Source organism: Podarcis gaigeae (assembly GCF_964106915.1).
Source record: "Podarcis gaigeae genome assembly, chromosome: 2".
NCBI classification, from domain to species: domain Eukaryota; kingdom Metazoa; phylum Chordata; class Lepidosauria; order Squamata; family Lacertidae; genus Podarcis; species Podarcis gaigeae.
Window position 1 is genome coordinate 4316053 of NC_139679.1, and position 16236 is coordinate 4332288.

The window sequence follows — 16236 nt, forward strand, 5'->3', positions numbered from 1 at the left end:
AAGCCCCCACAAACACACATTCCAGGCTTTCCAGATGCAAATCACCTTAACATGCATCTGTGAGCATTTTGTTAGGATGAACCTCTGTCCAGTTTTCTTTGGTTTTTTCCAGAGAAGAGAGGCAAGTACCAGACGTTTTAGGGCCTCTCCCCACAAGACGCTCTTTGTTTTTGATTTAAAAAATAATAATTTTAATTAAAGATTTTCTTGGTTTACAAAAGTACGCTCATCGTCTCTTTTTTCAGGTTGTAGAGTCTTTTCTACAGATAAGTTACATTTGATGTGAGACATTAGTGTTGTATACAATATAAGGCTGGGGAAGAACTGAGGTTGGGGGGGGGGAGACACTCTTTGTGGTTGGGAATAACACATCAGCTGCATCAAATGATTATATCTCAATGGAATCAGCCAAGATATGATTGACATTTTGCCCGAGTGTGTAACCGTTTTGCTCCTTCACAGAACACTTGAACGCAATATGGATGTCTTCACTTAACCAGTGTCCTGCCTCATCTGAACTGGAAAACTATGGTAACCAGCTTTGGAACAAGCCAGTATTCCAAGGCAAGTTCAAATTATAATTTAGGCTTTGTTTTGAAGCTAGGAAACATTGTAGCCCAAATAAATATGGCTGATTAGATCCCTTCAAGCCGAAGACATCCTGAGCTGATTCTCACTGACCACCTCGCCCCTTTTCACAGCAGGAAAAGGCCAACAATGTCAGCCCAATGCAAGAGGTCAGGACAGAGCTTGCCCCTGCTGTATGATGTAACCTTCACACCTAGGCCTGTGTGCATGCATGCACACACATAACGGTTTAAGAAATTCCTAATTTCTAATTAGGAATGTGTCCTAATGATATAATTCTATTCCACACATTGTGTCTGGTATTCTTCTTCTTTTTTTTCAAGTATTCAAGCATTCTGAAAAAAACTAACTTTCCTTGGAATGAGGAATTTGCATGATTGCAAAATTACACATAAATATGGGCAATGGCTGGTGAGATCCAGGAAACCAGAGTGAATTCTAGTGCACAGGGTGGAGGACAGCAAGGATTCATTATCCCTCCCTTTCCCTTCCTCACTGCTAGCAGAACCAGCTTGAATTATTCATCTTGTTATGTACTGAAGTTCTCACCCTGGGCCAGCAGGGGGATACTGTAGATAGTTATGCGAATAAGGCATCAAAGGTGATTGGATTCAGTGATTGGATAGTTTTAGAAAGTTGTTACAATTATGTGTACTGGAGCTCTATATAAGCAGGCTGACTGAACCCTTCAGTTCAGTTCTGTTCTGGCCTCTGAATAAACAAGAGCTGTTTGAAGAATCACTGTGTCGTCTGATATGTTCACCCACAACTTAACACATCTATTTCACTGTTCTTAGAGCAGAATTCAGGGTCTTTTTTTCTTTGCAAGTGCAGAATATAAGCAGTTCTGCCTTACAGTCACCCTTTTTGCAGTTGATGCTACTGCATCCCTGCAATGCCACATTAGGACCTATGCCAGTGGTGGGGAGCAGGTGGTTCTCCAAGTCTGATCAGCCCCGGCCAGCAGGACCAATTGTCAGATATGGTTGGAGCTGCAGTCCAACATATGTATCAAGGGCTACAGTTTCCCCATTCCTGATTTAGGCCTACTGAAGCAATGTTGCCCCAAACTGCATGTTGTGGGAAGCCAGGTTTTGCTACCATGACAGAATCAGTTTGATGGGACCGGATGGAAGGGAGAGATATAGAAGAACAGTTTGTGTAGATAATTAAAACAACAACAACCCTTTTCTAGCAGCAGTAAGATTGCTCAGGCACATTCTTCTGTTTCTGCTTCCTGGCTAAGGAACCACAAGAAAACATTCCCTAGAACCTGGTGACATTGAACAGTGACTCACCTGTGATATGATGTGATTACTCATCGACGGCTGTTGCTGGGGTGTGGGTGGAAGTGGTTGCTGTTGCTGCTGAGCAGCGCATGGCAAGAGTCCTTGGCCAGGCTGAGCAGAGGAGACCTGGCTGCAGGCTTCTGGGGTACTTAGTGACAGACCTTCACAAGGAAACAAAATGCACACAACAGATGTTAACAAAAAATGTGCATTACTTCTGAAAGGAGAGGTGTGAGGCTTCAAGCCTGGCTAGAAGAAACACCGTAAGGACGGAAAATCACTGATGTATACAAAAATGACTCCGCACATGGTCAGGGGCACCTGTGTCATTGGCCTGGCTAGGCATTTCTACAACAGATTCAGTACAGAGCCATGGCTCAGTTGAAGCCTTGGTGCACAACACCCTACTTCTCTTAGCCTATTTCACTTTGGTGCACTGATGTCTGGGTTCTGCTGTTCTTGTGAGCTGCTCTGTGCATTTCTGTTATGAATAAATGCATATAAAATTCCAAGGTAACCAGATTTTCATAAGTTAATATGCTAGGCAAATGGAGCCTGAACTTCCCTGCACTTACAGGCAGACTTTCAAAATATATCCACCTTCTCTGTAGCAGCTGGACAATCATCACAGCTGCATCTGAGCAATTTCGGGCATTAGCTGGTGTTTACTCCCACAGACCCTCTGTGAGGTAAAGGAGTAACTTGTTAGTTCCATCTTCCAGGTGGATACAAAGGGTTCTGGTCATATTTTTACAGACTCAGCCATGAAAATAACTGAATGAACTAATCTCTCCTAGGTCCCTTTGGACCACCCCCCTGAAGAATATTTGTGGCACAGTCCACTTCCGGAGGCGGCGCGAAACAGCAATGGCGGTCCTCTTTGCGCTGTGAAGAGGGGCTCCGCGAAAAAGGGTCGTCCGCTGCGGCAAAGCGGAGACCCATCAAGAAAAACCGCAGGCAGAGTGAGCCTGCGGCCGTGGGACTCGGCGGGCGCCTGGAGCCCCCCCAGAAGCGGGGAAGGAGCCTCGTAAGAGGCTCCGGAACGTGAAAGGGGGAGCGGCGCTGTGAGTTCATCGCTCTTTTCGTGGAAGCAAAGCCGCGCTGCTGCTGCTGATGAGCGCTGACCTTTCTTCTTGAAATTATCGGAATTGGAGCAACATACCCGTGAGTAAGGGTCCTAAATTTTCCAACTAAATTGAAGAAATTCGGCCGAAAGCGGGAGGCGAGTAACAGGAAGTCCGCCTCCCGACTCTGCTAATTAGATCAAAGCAAGGGTTCGGAAACGAGCTGAAGTATTTAAAAAGGGATTGTCAAAGTGGAAGAAAGGGTGCATTGAGAGACTCTGTATTTTGAAGACAAAAAGGAAAGAACTGTGGGTTGTATAGATTTTTATTCTTTAGAACTATCCTCCAATTTCTGGGCTAAACGGGGCTGAAAGAGATAACCCCGACACCGGGCTGCCAGTGCATAGGAAAAGAACTGTCAAACTGCTGTCAAACTGACGACATTGTTGTAGAGATCGAAATTGTTGCATAGACTGAGATACTAATATTAAACATTGTTGCATGGACCTGTATTGATACTTTATGGCTGGATTTTAAAAGATTAGAAGTTCTGGAAACCTTCCTTTTGTGTTTGGGAATTACTAAACTCAATATGGGGAATTGAGGAACTTCAATGGCGGAAAATAGTTCCTTTCTTTTTTGAAGCTTTGAAATACTCCCCCTATAGGACTGTGGAAACATAGTTGCATGGGAACTGAGCTTTATTGAAACCTTTTGTGGTTCTTTTTATTTATATTTGGGACTTGTTTTTCCCATGGGACAAAAGACCATTTGACCTTGAACAGAGGCAGGTGTGGAATGAGCGGCACAGGGAGAACAAGAGCAGCTAAAGCTAAAGATAAAGAAAAAGAGAAAAAATCTGGGCAACTTTTGCAAACAACTTTAACTCATCACCGCAGATCATCTGTCCCAACTGTGCTGACAGCACAGGAGGTGGAACTAGTGCAGCCTGCTGCAGAAGACATGGCAACTGGAGGATCTGAAACAGTTTTAAAACAAATTTTGGAACAATTGGCAGTCTTAAACCAAAAAGTGGACAATCAAACATCAAAGATTGACCAAGCTACATCCTCTATTGGCAAATTAACTGAACAGGTTTCGCAGCACACTCAGGCAATTGAGAAATTGCAAGGAGCTACGGCTGAAAACTTTAAATTAGCTGTGGAAGCCAACCAAAAAGCAGAACAGGCGAACTTAAAGGTGGATGAAATTAAAGGAGAGGTAAGACCTTTGAGAAGGCAGGTAGGGGAACAACAAGCCTACCTGGCATTGGTTGAATTGAAAAGTAAAGATAGTAATCTCAGGATAAGGGCTATCCCGGAATTGGAACAAAATAATCTAGAGGGATTTTTGACACTTTTGTTCACCAAATTCTGGGGAATTGAGGAAGAAAAGGACTTTAAAATTGTGACAGCCTTTAGACTGGGAAAATCAGTAAAGAAAGACAAGCCCAGAGACTGTTTGGTTGCTCTGAGATCAAGAGAAGAAAGGGATAAGATACTAGGCCTACATTTTAAGAAATCTTTGGAGGTAGAAGGTAAAAGGGCCGAAATTTACAGAGATATACCCAAATATCTCTTGGAACTTAGGACTACCTATATAGATTTGACCAAATTGTTGAGACATAACGGAATTCCTTACAGGTGGGAGTTTCCACAAGGACTTTCATTTACTTACAAAGGAAGGAAAATAAAGATTAAATCACCTGAAGACCAGCAGAAGTTCCTACACGACCACGAGGAGGACCTGCAAAAAGGAGCCGCAGCTTCTTGGCCTCCACCACCACCGGGACCATCTCCAAGAGTTATACCACCAGGACCAGGACCAGCATTACCTCCCCCGGGATCGGGAGGAAGCTTAGATACCCCATTGTAGAACCCGTCAACTGATTCAGGATGTCTCTGCAGCTTCTTAGTTGGAATATAAATGGCGGAAACTCCCCGGAAAAAAGAAGGAAAGTCTTTCACATTTTGAAAAAGGAACAATTGGACGTTATCTGCCTACAGGAAACACATGTGACAAGGCTCCATAGAAAAGTGTTAATTAACAAAAGACTAGGCCAAGAATTTATTTCTTCAGACAAAGTTAAGAAGAGAGGAGTGGTGATTTACGCAAAGGAGAGCCTGTCACCGAAATTTTTATTCAAAGATGAATATGGCCGAATTTTGGCGATTGAAATACAGACGCAAGGAGAAAAAATTTTGATATTAGGAATATATGCTCCAAATGAGGGAAAGTCGGAATTCTTCAGGAAGCTGCATGAGACCATGCTGGATTATTTGGACTATAGCAACATCATTATGCTGGGTGATATGAATGGGGTCGTGTCTGTACATATGGATAAGTCACAAAGTGCTAACATATCGAAAGACGGCAGACTACCCAAAACATTTTTTGAAATGACAGACAATATGGACTTAGTAGACATTTGGAGGGTTAAGAACCCTCTAGGGAAAGAAGGGACTTTCTTTTCTGAAGCTCATCTGACATGGACACGAATCGACCAAATCTGGACAACTAGAGGACTGGCACCTAAGACTAGAAAAGTGGAAATCTGCCCAAAAACCTGCTCCGACCATAATGCTTTGAAAGTGGAATTGAGACTAAATACAACCGGATCCTTTAGATGGAAAATGAATGACACTATTCTAAGAGATCAGGAGATTGTCAAGAAGGCCCAAAAAACTCTAAAGGACTATTTTGAGATAAACTTGAATACTACTGTGGAAAAAAGAACAATCTGGGACGCAAGTAAGGCAGTCATGAGAGGGTTTCTAATACAACAAAACACGATTAAGAAAAGGCTCTGGAATGAAAAGAAGGAGAAGATATTGGAGAGAATAAGAGAAGGTGAGAAAAAATTAAGATCTAGGCCTAAGTTGAAGGACGTGTTAAGAGAAGTGAAATTCTTCCAGGCGCAATATTCAAAACTGATAAATCAAGAGGTGGAATGGAAAATTAAACAAATGAAACAAAGATCCTTCGAATCGGCGAATAAGTGTGGGAAACTGCTAGCCTGGCAGTTGAAAAAGAGACAAAAGCTTAATACGGTTACAAATCTAGAGATCGAAGGGAGAATGGTTCAGAAACCCGAGGAAATCAGAAAGTGTTTCCAGAGGTACTTCAAAGAACTTTATACACAAGGGCCGCAAAAAGCCTCAGAGGTGGATCAATTTCTAAAAACCAATGGATTACAAAAAATACCCCTGGAAATGAGAACAAACCTGAACTGTAATATTACACAGCAAGAAATTGAAAGTGCCATTCAAAACCTCCAACTTGGCAAGTCCCCAGGCCCGGACGGCTTAACCTCCAAATATTATAAAGTTTTAAAGGACTATTTGATACAACCTTTGATGGAGGTTTGCAATCAGATAATGGAGGGAGGGAGGGCACCGGAAACGTGGAAAGAAGCTTTCATCACATTGGTACCTAAATTAGAGACTGAAAAGACCCAACTTAAGAACTACCGCCCCATCTCACTCCTAAATGTGGATTACAAAATTTTTGCAGATATTTTGGCAAATAGACTTAAAAAAGTACTAAATGAAGTGATTCATAAAGACCAGGCTGGCTTTCTCCCTGGTAGGCATTTGTTTGATAACACAAGAAACATTATTGACATTTTGGAACTTCTACAAACAAATCTGAATACCAGAGCGGTTTTGATTTTTGTCGATGCAGAGAAGGCCTTTGATAATATTTCTTGGATGTTTATGAAGAAAAATTTGGAAGGGATGGGAGTGGGGCGGGGGTTCGAAAATGGTATAGAAGCAATCTACACAGAACAAAAAGCTAAATTGATAGTAAACAATGTGGTGACAGAGGAGTTTAAAATTGAAAAAGGGACACGCCAGGGGTGCCCTTTATCCCCCCTATTGTTTATTTCAGTCCTGGAGGTGTTGCTAAATATGATTAGAAAGGACCGGTTGGTCCAGGGAATTGAGGTCGGAGTGAAACAATATAAATTGAAAGCATTTGCAGATGACTTGGTATTAACACTTCAGGAACCAGTCTCCAGCACTAAAAGAGTGTTAGAATTAATTTCTGATTTTGGTCGGGTGGCGGGGTTTAAGTTAAATAAGCAAAAAACCAAGGTTTTAGCAAAAAATTTGACAGCTACAGAAACAGATGAGTTCTCCAAAGAAACGGAGTTGAATGTGGTTAAAAAAGTAAAATACCTAGGGGTGTACTTGACCTCCAAAAATTTGAATTTGTTTAAAGATAATTATGAGAAATGCTGGTCAGAAATCAAAAGAGACTTGGATATATGGTCAAGACTGAAACTTTCCTTGTTAGGCCGAATAGCTGCTGTAAAGATGAATGTATTGCCGAAAATGTTATTTTTGTTTCAGGCCCTACAGATCGTGGACAAGGTGGAATGTTTTGGAAAGTGGCAGAAGGATATTTCTAAGTTTGTTTGGCAGGGCAAAAAGCCCCGAATAAAGTTTAAAATATTAACTGATGCGAAAGAAAGAGGGGGATTTGCCCTGCCAGACTTGAGGCTATATTATGAATCTGCAGCCTTCTGCTGGTTGAAAGATTGGATTTTATTGGAGAACACTGATGTCCTGGATCTGGAAGGGTTTGACAATGCGTTTGGGTGGCATGCATATTTGTGGTATGACAAGGCCAAAGTGCACAAATTGTTTAAAAACCATATTGTCAGAAGAGCAATTTGGAGGGTCTGGATAAAATACAAAGACTTATTGGAGAGTAAAACTCCGAGATGGCTCTCACCGGTGGAGGCCAAGGCACGTAAGAGACCCAACATGGAGGCCCACTGGCCTAAATATTGGGAAATAATTGAAAAAACTGGAGACAATTGGAGGTTGCTAAGTTTGGAGAAATTGAAAACTAAGGTACGAGATTGGTTGCACTATGCGCAAATTCAAGAGGTATTTAAAATAGATAAAAAAGTTGGATTCCAGGTGGAAAAATCGAAACTAGAGACTGAATTGTTAGAGCCAAAAAGTAAACTACTTTCGAGAATGTATAACTTGCTGCTTAAGTGGAATACACAGGATGAGACAGTCAAATCCGCTATGATAAAATGGGCTCAGGATGTGGGGCACAACATTATGTTTGCAGACTGGGAAAGGTTATGGAACACCGGTTTGAAATTCACGGCATGTACTGCCTTGAAGGAAAATATTATGAAAATGGTATACCGGTGGTACATGACCCCAGTCAAGTTAGCCAAGATATATCATCTGTCTGACAATAAATGTTGGAAATGTGGAGAGGCGGAAGGGACATTCTTTCATCTCTGGTGGACCTGCCCGAAAGTGAAGGCCTTCTGGGAAATGATCCATAATGAACTAAAAAAGGTATTGAGATTTACCTTACCTAAAAAACCGGAGGCCTTCCTTCTGGGCATGGTGGACCAGAGAGTGCTTAAGAAGGATAGAATCTTTTTTATGTATGCTACCACAGCAGCAAGGATCCTGATTGCAAAATACTGGAAGACACAAGATTTACCCACGCTGGAGGAATGGCAATCGCAGTTGATGGACTATATGGAATTGGCTGAAATGACTGGCAGAATCCGAGACGCGGGAGAAGAAACAACTGAGGAGGATTGGGAAAAGTTTAAGGACTATTTGAAAAAACACTATAAGTTGTATGAATGTTAAAAAAAAATGCACCTTTCAGGAAATTCTAGCTTCAGCAAATGTAAGTTATTGGAATGAAAATTAGGACACAAGAATTCAGAGGTAAAATAATGAAATAATTTTATTGTGTTTAATATAAAACATATAAGAATTGAGTGACAGTAAAATTGAAAATAGGGAACATGATAAAATGGAAGTTACAATAAGTTTTGAAATAAGTTAACAAATTGCTGATGCTTTATAAGACAGAGAACGCAGGGTTCGGAGGATGTGGGGAAGTCCTATAGGTTAGATGGAAAAAGAATATGGAAATTTGTTATTTATATCTCTCTTTCTTATAGCCACTCTTTATTCTTTTTTCTGTATTTCTATACTTTTAAAAAAGCAATAAAAAAATGTTTTAAAAAAAAAATGAAGAATATTTGTGGCACAAAGGGAAACTAGAAGTATAAAGAACACTGGTTAATTGCTCTGCTTTGTGGCAAACTTGGAAAGGGTAGCTGCATTAAGTGTCTATCTGTACATGCTTTAGCTCCTGGAGAATGCCAAGAACAGCTGATGCAATTGCCATCTGGTTCAGGTCCTCAATAAAGGCCTCACTTCTGGGTTTTGTCTCAGGAAGTTGTTATATAGCTAGAGGCTAATTCACATAATAGATTGGGAAAATGTATCCATGTTTTCCTACATGGATACAAATTGCAGGGCATCATGGCTAGCTGGGGATTCATTGTGGCATGTATGCTCAGTATGTGTCTGTTCTGTATTCTGTACATTATTTTGTCACATGTACATTGTTTTGTATAATAGAGATATTCTAAAACCATTATGTCTGAAGCAGCCTTAGCCTTCCCATATACATCCCAAGTAGAAGGGACCTTGAGAGTCCAGCCCCCTGCAATGCAGGAATCTCAGCTAAAGCATCCCTGGCAGGTGGCCATCCAACTTCTGCTTAAAAACTTCCAAGGAAGGAGAGCCCACAGCCTCCCGAGGGAGACTGTTCCATTTTCAAACAGCTCTTACTATCAGGAAATTCTTCCTGATGGTTAGTCAGAATCTCCTTTCTTATAACTTGAAGCCATCTGAGTCCTACCTTCTGGAGCAGGAGAAAACAAGCTTGCTCCACCTTCCATGTGACAGCCCTTTAGATACTAGAAGATGGCTATCATATTTTCTCTCCTCTATTTGGATTTACCACCAAGGAAGACAAACCAATGCTCTTACTTATGAGCAATCTTACAGCAACATACTGCATGTTTTATTCATCTGCTGCTGCTCTTTGTACTGCATGTACTGCAGGTGTGCAGGGGAGGGGAAAGGGCATTGGAACAAATGAGAGACAAGAGTAATGACAAGAAAAAATAAAATAAAAATGAAGTGACCTGAAAATGGCACTATTCAGATGTGACTTGATTCCCCCCCTGCCTGCTTCTCTCCCAAGGCCAGATATCTAGCACTTTGACCTCAAGAGATATCCTTTGTAATCATCAACACCACCATCATTTTATCTGTATGCTGCCTTTCCGTAATTGAAGCCATGCTCAAGGCAGCTTACAATATGAAAAGATTTACATAATTATAAAAGTAGTCACAAGCAATAAATAAAACACATCAAGAAGTACACAAGAAATCTTAAACAAATTCCACATAAATCATAAGATATAAATATACAAAAAAAATCCTATCAATAACAGCAACAACAAAAACCAACAAAACCACCTAAACAAAACCCCTGAATAACCAGATCTTTGTCCAGTTTCACTTATACAGTGGTACCTCGCAAGACGAAATTAATTCGTTCCGCGAGTTTTTTCTTCTTGCGAGTTTTTTGTCTTGCGAAGCACGGTTTCCCATAGGAATGCATTGAAAATCAATCAATGCGTTCCTATGGAAACCGCCTTCAGACCAGGTCCGGGGACAGTCTGTCCTCCGACCTCTTCTGAAGGCTGGGGGGGGGGGACAAGGGCTTTTCTTCCCACCGCCAGCCTTCAGAAGGCTGGCGGTGGGAAGGTGGGAAGAAAAGCCCTTCTCCCCACCTCCCGCCCCGCAAGCTCCGGGGACAGGAGGGCTTTGCTGCCGACCGCCAGCATTTTAAAAGCCCCCGGGACAGCGGAGACTTATCAGCTGTCCCGGGGCGATCTTAAAATGCTGGCGGGCGGCAGCAAAGCCTTCGCTGCCCACCCCCAGTATTTTAAAAGCCCTCGGGACAGCGGAGACTTCTCCGCTGTCCCGGGCGATTTTAAAATGCTGGTGGGCGGCAGCGAAGCCTCTGTTGTCCCGATGTCCCGGGAAGGCAGGCGGGGGGGAGCAAAGACTTTTGCCCCCCGCCGGCCTTCAGAAGAGGTCCAGGACCTCTTCTGAAGGCCGGCGGTGGGTGAAAGTCTTTGCTCCCGACCGCCAGCATTTTAAAAGAGGTCCCCGGAGATTTCCCTATGGGCTTTCTTCTTGCGAAGCAAGCCCATAGGGAAATTCGTCTGGCGAAGCACCTCGAAAAACGGAAAACTCTTTCTTCTTGCAAGTTTTCCATCTTGCGAGGCATTCGTCTTGTGAGGTACCACTGTACCAAAATACACTGTCATAGCAAAGGAGGGGGAAGAATTGTGACGGTGAGCAAGCAACAATGGATAGAGGCAGGAGAAATAAATACGGGCATTTCAGTGCCTGTCCCTGAAGTTCAACTGGAAGATACTTGTAAACAGGGTGAGTACATGGATGGTTGGATATGAATCATTCCCAACAGTGAGAGAGGAGACATAACGCTGCTGTGTTCCACACCCACCCCTTTATTGATATTATTCCAATTCCTGGGCAAAAGAAGAATAATTAGTACATCTGTAAAGCCATCATCCACCCTCTGTGTAGAGGAAGATGACTTGGTGATGCTGCGGAGTAACAGAAGGGAGCCTGGAGACTGCAATTCCTTCCATGCCGACTTGACTGGGAAAATAGAACAATATGTTTTTCATATAATTAAGATGTATAAGCAGAGAGCTGTATTTTTGGGCTAACTGCAAGGTGATCAATTCAACATCCTAAGAATTTCTGCCTGCTTTCTCCCTCTCCTTTAGTCACTGGATTATACAGCTAATAAAAAATAATAATCCGTATTATCTGATGACATCTCAGAAGTCAGAGAGATGGAGCAACATTTACAGTAGCTGGGGAAGTGGGGCTGCAGTGTCCATGGCAGGCGGAAGGGAGGCTGTAGTGGAAAAGGCTCAGGGCCCCCTCCATATCCTTCCCTCTTTTTATTCCCTGGACAAAGCTCACGCACAAAATTAAAGTTATTTGGAAACTCAGATCTTGACAACTTAACAAATTAACTTAGGAAATTATCCTCCCAGCACAGAATTCTGAGGGAATGGGGTGTGCTGGGTTAAAGTACTCACATGTTATATGGAATGGTGGGAAAACAAAAGTGGAACCAAGTAATTTTGAAGAGTTTGGGAGGGAATAAATTCCACCAATCAAAAACAACAACAACACTTGGATAATGTCAGTGGTGCAATACAGGAAGTTCAATACAACACAGTTCAACTGATGGTACATTCAGATCTGGGCATGAATGAGAATTCAAGAGTGCTATGTTTAGCCACTCCTGTCAAGCCTCAAATCAGCTGATATTTTTCATGAATGACACAAAAACTTTGAAGGTAAATACAACGTTTTGGACCGGCAACTCTCACCATTTTGTGGCATTTTCTCTTGGGAATTATAGGATCAAAACTACCTAAACAGTACCGAAATTTATGTATGCAGCTACAGCTGCAGGAATGTTATTTGCCCCCAAATGGAAAGAAGTAGTAGTCCTGACGAGAGAAGAATGGCTACAGAATGGATTATGCAGAAATGGCAAAACTTACCAGAAGAATAAGAAATCAGGACAACAAACTTTTTATAAGGGAATGGAAATGGTTTATTGATTATTTACAAACTATAAACAGATTAAAACATTGGCAGGATTATTGTTATAGCTTGCAGCTTCAAAAACATATATGAGAAGAGATGAATAAAAGAATAAGTCAAGATAATTTGGAATATGCAGGGAATGATGAAAATAAATTTAAGGAACCACAGAAAGAGGAGGAAGGAAGTTGAAGTTTGAAATGTTAGAATTATTGTTGAACTATTGTTGAAATGTAAATAAATGAAAATTATAAATAAAATTATATATAAAAAAGAGAATTCAAGAGTGCTATGTTTAGCCATGTCTGTCAAGCCTTCAATCAGCTAATATGTTTCATGAATGACACAAAAACTTAGAAGGGAAATACAACATTTTGGACGGGCAACTCTCACCATTTTGTTGCATTTTTTCAAGACAGAAAAGTCATGAAACTCAATTTTCCAGAAAATCCAGTTGTTCGTCACTAGGAAGAGTGAAACCAGTTTCTATCATTGATTCATCTAGCTCTGCTTTATCTGTAATGAGAGGAAATAGCTCTCCAGGGCTTCAGACAGGAATCTATCCTGGGTCTACTCTGACTTGTTGGGGGATTGAACCTGGGACCTTCTGCATGCAAAGCTGATGGAAACTGCTGGTGGAAACCTTCTACTACAGCTTTCTTCTTGTTCTTGTATTGCCTCATCCTGACCACTATCCATCAAAACACCAGTATTCAATATAAATGGTAAATCTTACTCTTTCATTTTCAGTAGGTGCACTCCATCTCCCTTTGCTTAGTTTTCCCCATTATGATAGTGTGGAAATGCTAGTTTCAAAATCACTTTCCCCCCACCCAATTTATAGTATTAAGGGACTAACAGCTCATTTTGTCAATAATTTTCTTTTCCAAGGTCCACATAACTTTTGCATTTCTCTTGATTTATTGGCCTGAGAGTTGCCTCAAGATGGGAACAATCTATAGTTATTATTGAAATGTGCACTAACTAAAAGAACAGGAGAACCTAAGAATTGAGGGTGCAGACTGAATTCCTCACCAACCCAGGAGAATTATGCAGGGCCACAGTTACTAATACAGCCTTAGCCGTCTTTCTTGTTGAGTGCAACTGCCACTGATGGAAAAAGAACCTGGACTATTCACATGAGTTGCTTATGGAAGGCATAGCTCCTTGACAGACTCATGCAAAACACATGTGTCCAGTTAGCACTCACCAACACTGAGGAGACTTGTAGCATGGCTTGATGTCATCACTTGAGAGGTACTACAATAATACTCTCTAAAGCTACTGCCTTTCTGCACACACACGCACACCCTGTGACTGTCACATACAAAGCAGCTGTGTAAAAAAGGAGTATACACTGCGACCTGTTCTATGAATTGTTCTATGTAGAAAAGCATCACTGCGAGGAAAAATTCTGCAACTCATCTGCATATCAACATGTGTGCATCTGTCTCATTGAGTGTACAGAATTTGAAAATCCATTAGTTACAGCATCCCAATACTGATGAATGGGCAAAGGAGAGATATACTTGCCATAGTGGCAACCTAACCTGACTTGAAAGTGTCACACACACACACACACACACACACACACTGCACAGAAGTGCTTTCCCTAAAACAAACTGGTTGCAGTGCCATCAAGCCTTGAACGGGAGTACCAGACCTCCCAAATCTCAAAGGCAACAGAAGGCTCCTTGGTAGCAAGTGTCCATTTACAGAGGTGACCTAGACATCCTATACAAGATCAAGCCAAGGGGTGTACAACAGCAATTGGTGGGGCATCACAGAGCATTGCTGCCGCTTACTGAGAGAGGGAGGGGGCAAGGAGTCAACAGTGACAGGAGCATCAGATTGGCTCTGCTGCCACATTTGCACCACACTAAGCTCCCAGCAAATTGATCCTTCCCCTTTTGGTAAGGGGCAGCAATGTTCAGCAATGGAAAGCTAGGCAAACAATGCTGCCCTCCCTGTGGCACCCTGCTGACTGCTGCTGGGGTGCACATTCATTCTACACTCCATTAAAATCAAAGGGCTTTTCCTCTTTCTTACTTTTGCGGATTGGCTTTGCAGCCAGTATATAAAACAGAACGGTTTATGGGCAATTCAAGAACTCAGGATGAAGAGGGATAGAGGCCGCAACAGCAGTGCCAACTCTTTAGAGAAAGAAAACTGCTGCTTTGACTGTCACTTTGGTTAAGAGAGAATGCAGCATAAACATCCATAAAGTGAAATTTTAAAAGCACATGTGGGGAACTATGAGGAAATTACAACTAGCAACAAACTTAGATGGGGCTTTGATGAATGGCTGGAAGGGGAAAGCAAATGGTCTTGAAGCTTTTAGTTTTATCATTCTGGCCCATATCAAAATTATTACATTTCTCAGTCTTCCTAAGTTCTGAAAATAAGAAAGAACGCAAGAGGCAGGGTCAATAAGGTGCAATTATCATTTAATTAAACTCCAAAGTGTTTTGGCTGCCTTCATAAAAAGGAGTCTCATTTCTGCAGTTAGTTAAATAAAAAATACATCATTATGCAGAGGAACAATCAAGTTAGGAAACATGAGAACTAAAACTAGAATTGCACTTCATTGGCCTTGCCTTTGCAACTTTGCCTATAGGATCTTTTTACATTTCGCTTTTCACCAAAGCCACCAAGTGGCTTACAAAACAAAAGCATACAACATTAAAACCATAAATTAACTTTTGAGTCTGTCAGCATGTGGCATTAGTTCTTCCTCCTGTATATATTGCTGACAGACTCAAAAGTTAATTTATGGTCAATCCCTGGGATGGTGGCTAGAAGGGAGGAATCATGAAACAATCATACATGGATCACAAGCAATTTGTTGTCAAATCCAGGTGTAATTCTAACCTGGTTGAAATCAATGGTTTTGTCACTGAGCCCAATGACATGAAGATGACTGAACTCACTAGGTAGGATTAGCATGCATCCAGGGCTTAGAAATCTGCAGAGTCAATTGGGTTTATTTCTGGAATGGGACAATCTTCGCTACCAATTTGTTTCCTCTTGTTTCCTCCCCAGTTTTCATTGCTAGCACATTTGCTACCCCACTCCAAGCTGACCACATACCTCACTGAGCCCTATCCTCCTCTCTCACAGGATGTTTTTCAGGTCTTCTGTCTATATAGTTGCAGAGTAGCACAGGTGCAGCAAAGAATGAACTGGAGGCCCCTGTCCATCTCTCCACTAACAACAAGAAAGCAACCTCCAGTTCTTTATTGGGCGACAACTAGTTTTAATCCTGGATTGCCCAAAATGGACTCACCACAAGCCACAAGGTTTTCTCTCATTCTAACGGAATGGGGGAAGTAAAGAGGGAAGTGATACCTGGTCTGATAGTCCTGCTGGCACTGCTTCCTTTGCCGATGCCACCGATGCTGTCTCCTCGTGTCAAAATGGAAATGCCGCTAAAGCTGCTAGCTTTGGTGACAGGAGGACGTAGATTGCGGGTAGAGCCATCTGAGTCTGTGCTGCTCCAAGGCCTGGGCTCAAGTGACTTCAGATCGCTCTCGATGCTGCTCTGGCGGCTGCCCGAGGCCCGGCTGAGCCCATCCCGGTTACCCCTGCAGCAGAGATTACAGCGGTTAACGCCACTGAGAGCTAGAAAGGTACAGAATGTCTGGACATTCAAGGCATCACTGTTTTGTTTGTGTTAGAAGAACAGACAAGACAAGCACAAGTAGCTACACTGAGAAGCACCAGCTCAGCGAATACCACCCATCACATGAATTAGCATGGAGGCTGGTGAGTTTTACA

At 42.1% G+C, this 16236-nt stretch overlaps 1 protein-coding gene across 11 annotated transcripts in view; it reads right to left on the reverse strand.

Moving 5' to 3' along the window:
* R3HDM2 (R3H domain containing 2) overlaps nt 1-16236 on the reverse strand; it is a 143235-nt gene that overhangs the window by 26051 nt on the left and 100948 nt on the right. For all 11 annotated transcript variants that reach the window (XM_083729163.1, XM_083729162.1, XM_083729167.1 and 8 more), the window contains 2 exons: nt 15808-16043; nt 1887-2038 (listed from right to left, as the gene is read on the reverse strand). In XM_083729163.1, coding sequence (XP_083585289.1) covers nt 1887-2038; nt 15808-16043 — 388 coding nt within the window. The remainder of the gene's footprint in view (nt 1-1886; nt 2039-15807; nt 16044-16236) is intronic.